Genomic DNA, 4,193 nt, shown 5'->3' with positions numbered 1-4,193 from the left:
GCCTGTAATCCCAGCACTTTGGAAGGCTGAGGCAGGCAGATCACGAAGTCAAGAGATGGAGACCATCCTGGCCAACGTGGTGAAACCCCATCTCTACTAAAAAATACAAAAATTAGCTGCGTCTGTAGTCCCAGCTACTCAGGAGGCTGAGGCAGAAGAATCGCTTGAACCCGGGAAGCGGAGGTTGCAGTGAGCCGAGGTCGCACCACTGTACTCCAGCCTGGCAACAGAGCGAGACTCCGTCTCAGGAAAGACGGAGAGAAGTGGAGAGATTCCAGATGTATTTGAGAGACAAAACTGATAATTTGGGGTAAGGGAGGTGAAGGAGACAGAGGGATCACGGACGACCTCCTTAGTTTCTGGTTTAGGCTTCTTGACAGATGGCGGAGCTATGCAATTGAGAGAGAGAATCCTGGGAAAGATTATGAAATCTCTGTATTTTCCCCAAGAATGTTTGTTTGCTTCCCTTGCGAGTGTAAGAGGGAGCCGGGAACATTGAGGCTTGGGGCTAGGACTCAGCAGCTCCTCTGCCCTTACCGAGAACTCTGTCTATATCTGTATTACAACACTTACCATAGTGTATTCACTTTACAAGGTATTGCACCCAGTGAACCATGACTAGTAGAGAGCAAGGGCAGAGTTTCTTCTCGGTGTCTCCGGGACTTTGCCCAGCAGCTGGCCCCGCCCGCTCTAGCGCTCTCGGCCTAGCTCCGCCCCCAGGAGATTTCCGGCTTCTCAGTACTGGCCTAGTCGTAAAGGGCTCCGCTCTGCCGCTAGAGCAACCGTTTCCTCCTCTGTCGGACCAGAGTGATTGATTAGTTTGTTGTCCAATCATCAGCCGAGTGGCCACATAATTACCAATTAGGCAGTAGCAGAGGCGGGTACCGAAGTACGGGGTCTGGGTGACTAGGAAGTAAGAGCCGAGACTGCGAAGATCGCGTCAACCCCAGGCGGCGGTGGAAAGGTGACGTGGTATCTGGATTCCATGGGTTTTTTCCTTTTCCCATTGCTGGGTTAACAGCCCCTTCGCAGCTTGGGGCTAGGATCTTCATTTGCCTTTTTTCTTTTTTGGAGGAAGGGAGCTCTGTCCATATATTTAAGTATCTGAGGTTCTTGAGCAACTTCCTTCTTCGCCTCCAGGCGTATCCTTTTCTTAGCCTGAGGTGGGGTCCTCCCCAGGGAGAGACAAAGTTGTTTGAGATCCTTTCTTACTCTGTGGGTGGGTAAAGGCCTCCGGACTCAGTTCCAGGAAAGGGAGATGAATGATGGGGGTGCCGAGACTCGCGGGCTCTGCCCTCTTGCGAAGAGTTAGACGCTTCCACCTGGGTGGAGGGGCCCTGGGAACTAGATTCCTGTGTTAGGAACTAAGTAGGTATTGAGGGCGAAGAAACAAGTGGAAAGAGACATTTCTTTCTTTCTTTTTTTTTTCGAGGCGGTGTCTTGCTCTGTTGCCCAGGCTAGAGTGCAGTGGCGCGATCTCAGCTCACTGTAACCTCCGCCTCCCGGGTTCAAGCGATTCTCCTGCCTCAGCCTCCCGAGTAACTGGGATTACAGGCGCCCGCCACCGCGCCCGGCTAATTTTTAGATTTTTAGTAGAGACGGGGTTTAACGATGTTGGCCAGGCTGGTCTCGAATTCCTGACCTCGTGATTCACCCGCCTTGGCCTCCCAAAGTGCTGGGATTACAAGCGTGAGCCACCGCGCCCAGCCAGAAAAGAGATGTGTCTTATGTGGAAGTCCTGGTAGTTCTCCAGGTGGGAGAGCCTACTGTGGGGTGGAAGACATTAGGGCTGGGCTCCGGTGCTAAGTCCACTTCCTACCTCTAGACTGTCATCTTTTTTGCCTCATTTCTTTCTCCTCAGGCTGGAGGACACACCTAAACATGTGGAATCCCAATGCCGGTAAGTGTTTGGGGGTTTCTGTTCCACCCCTAACCCTTTTTCTGATGGACTCTATAACAGGAAGTTTCTCTATCAGCTGCCCCACCCCCGACCCGCCACACCCGCAAAAGCAAAGTCCTTAGTCTACAGCTGACCAGTGCTTTTTTATTTTATTTTATTTATTTATTTTTTGAGATGGAGTCTCTGTCGCCCAGGCTGGAGTGCAGTGGCGTGATCTCGGCTCACTGAAACCTCCACCTACTGGGTTCAAGCGATTCTCCTGTTTCAGCCTCTGGAGTAGCTGAGATTACAGGCGTGCGCCATCACGCCCGGCTACTTTTTGTATTTTTAGTAGAAACGGGGTTTCACCATGTTGGCCAGGCTGGTCTCGAACTCCTGGCCTCATGTGATCTGTCCACCTCGGCCTCCCAAACTGCTGGGATTACAGGCTTGAGCCACCACGCCCCCCGGCCTGACCAGTGTTTTTGTCTTCCTCAGGGTTCACTGTCCCCTCCTCTCTCCAGCCCTTCCAGGGACATTCCCCCTTTTATCCCCAACTCTATTCTCCTTTGTCACCTTTCCATTTCCCTTTAAGTGTTGGGTGAGAAAGAATCTCTTTCTTTTTGTTGTTTGTTGTCGGAGACTCTAGGGAATTATAATGTTTATTATCTGCTTCTTCCACCAGGACAGCCAGGGCCAAATCCATATACCCCCAACATCGGGTGCCCTGGAGGTTCCAATCCTACCCACCGACCACCTATTAACCCACTCTTTCCCTCAGGCCCCTGTCCTCCTCCCCCAGGACCTCCCCAGGGCAATCCAGCTTTCCCCCCAGGTGGGCCCCCTCATCCTGTGCCACAGCCAGGGTATCCAGGATGCCAACCCTTGGGTCCCTACCCTCCTCCATACCCCCCGCCTGCCCCTGGAATCCCTCCTGTGAATCCCTTGGCTCCTGGCATGGTCGGACCAGCAGTGATAGTGGACAAGAAGATGCAGAAGAAAATGAAGAAAGCTCATAAAAAGATGCACAAGCACCACAAGCACCACAAGCATGGCAAGGTCAGTACCCTCTGGAGCCTGGCTAGGGAAGGGGTGCCCCCTGAGAGGGACTAGGTAGGCAGGGGTTGGATGAGGGGGATTCACATTCTGTGGACGTGGGGGGATGACGATTGTGTCGCTCTGGTAGATGATTCTTCCTTTTTGTAAAAGATTGCTACTGGGAAGAATCTGATTATCTTGAAAAGAAACATCAGGCTTCTCCTATCTGGGGGGAGCTAGGGTGAGCCTTAAAATGGAATTTAGAATCAAAAGCCAAATCTTTTCTGCCCTACTCTCTCCCAGAACTTTTGCTCCCCTCCCCGCAGGTGCATATTCTAGCAAGTTGGACCCCCCCACAGACATTGTCAAAACATCAGTTGAAGTCATTCCTTTGACAAAGCAAAGTCTTATAATAATTAACAGAATAATAATATGGCCCTAGTTCCTGGAGTTCTTTCTCTCTTTCAGTGTTCTTAGGGCCTTGTGTTAATTACATGAGCCCTTTGCCCTATCATCCAGCAGAAAAAGTGAGGACAAGAGCAGTCAGTGACTCAGCCTCTAACAAAGCCTAGGACTAAGGAGGTTTTGTACTCAGCCCCAAGGCTGAGTATCTTTGTTTTAGAGGACTGTTAAAAATTAGTAAGGATCATGCCTGTAATCCCAGCACTTGGGAATCATTAGCTGGGTGTGGTGGCGCGTGCCTGTAATCCCAGCTACTCAGGAGGCTGAGGCAGGTGAATTGCTTGAACCCGGGAGGCGGAGGTTGCAGTGAGCCCAGATCTCACCACTGCACTCCAGCCTCGGTGACAGACAAGACTCCATCTCAAAAAAAAAAAGTGCAAGGATGAAAGCAACTCTGAGGACAATTCTGGAAGGATTAAACCAATCTGTATCTTGATGAGGCCTCCATTTACATTTAACTGCCCAGTATTTATTTGCCTTGTGGATTCTAATTCCCGATTCTGGGTATTTGATAGAAGTGTGAAGAGAAGGCCAGGCACCGTGGTCCACACCTGTAATCCCAGCACTTTGGGAGGCCGGGGCAGGCGGATCACGAGGTCAGGAGTTCGAAACCAGCCTAGCCAACATGGCAAAACATGTCTACTAAAGATACAAAAAATTATCTGGGCATGGTGCTGCGTGCCTGTAATCCCAGCTACTCCGGAGACTGAGGCGGGAGAATCTCTTTTTTTTTTTGAGACGGAGTCTCGCTCTGTCTCCCAGGCTGGAGTGCAGTGGCGTGATCTCGACTCACTGCAAGCTCTGCCTCCTGAGT

General features: G+C 51.1%; 1 protein-coding gene across 5 annotated transcripts in view; it reads left to right on the top strand.

Annotated features, from left to right (window-relative positions):
* The first annotated feature begins 718 nt into the window (after positions 1 to 718).
* Positions 719 to 4,193, top strand: part of PRR13 (proline rich 13) — a 5,707-nt gene continuing 2,232 nt past the window's right edge. Inside the window, exons 1-3 of one of the 5 annotated variants that reach the window (XM_011930505.1) lie at positions 719 to 964; positions 1,862 to 1,900; positions 2,565 to 2,938. In XM_011930505.1, coding sequence (XP_011785895.1) covers positions 1,882 to 1,900; positions 2,565 to 2,938 — 393 coding nt within the window. In that variant the 5' untranslated portion in view covers positions 719 to 964; positions 1,862 to 1,881. Of the gene's footprint in view, positions 990 to 1,729; positions 1,754 to 1,861; positions 1,901 to 2,564; positions 2,939 to 4,193 lie in introns of those variants that run through there. The other 4 variants (XM_011930508.1, XM_011930506.1, XM_011930504.1 and 1 more) reach the window with 4 other exon arrangements.

Source organism: Colobus angolensis, unplaced genomic scaffold (genome assembly GCF_000951035.1).
Source record: "Colobus angolensis palliatus isolate OR3802 unplaced genomic scaffold, Cang.pa_1.0 Scaffold87, whole genome shotgun sequence".
In the NCBI taxonomy this organism is placed as follows: Eukaryota; Metazoa; Chordata; class Mammalia; order Primates; family Cercopithecidae; genus Colobus; species Colobus angolensis.
The sequence above is the reverse complement of the archived record's forward strand: the minus strand, read 5'-3'. Positions and strand labels throughout refer to the sequence as shown.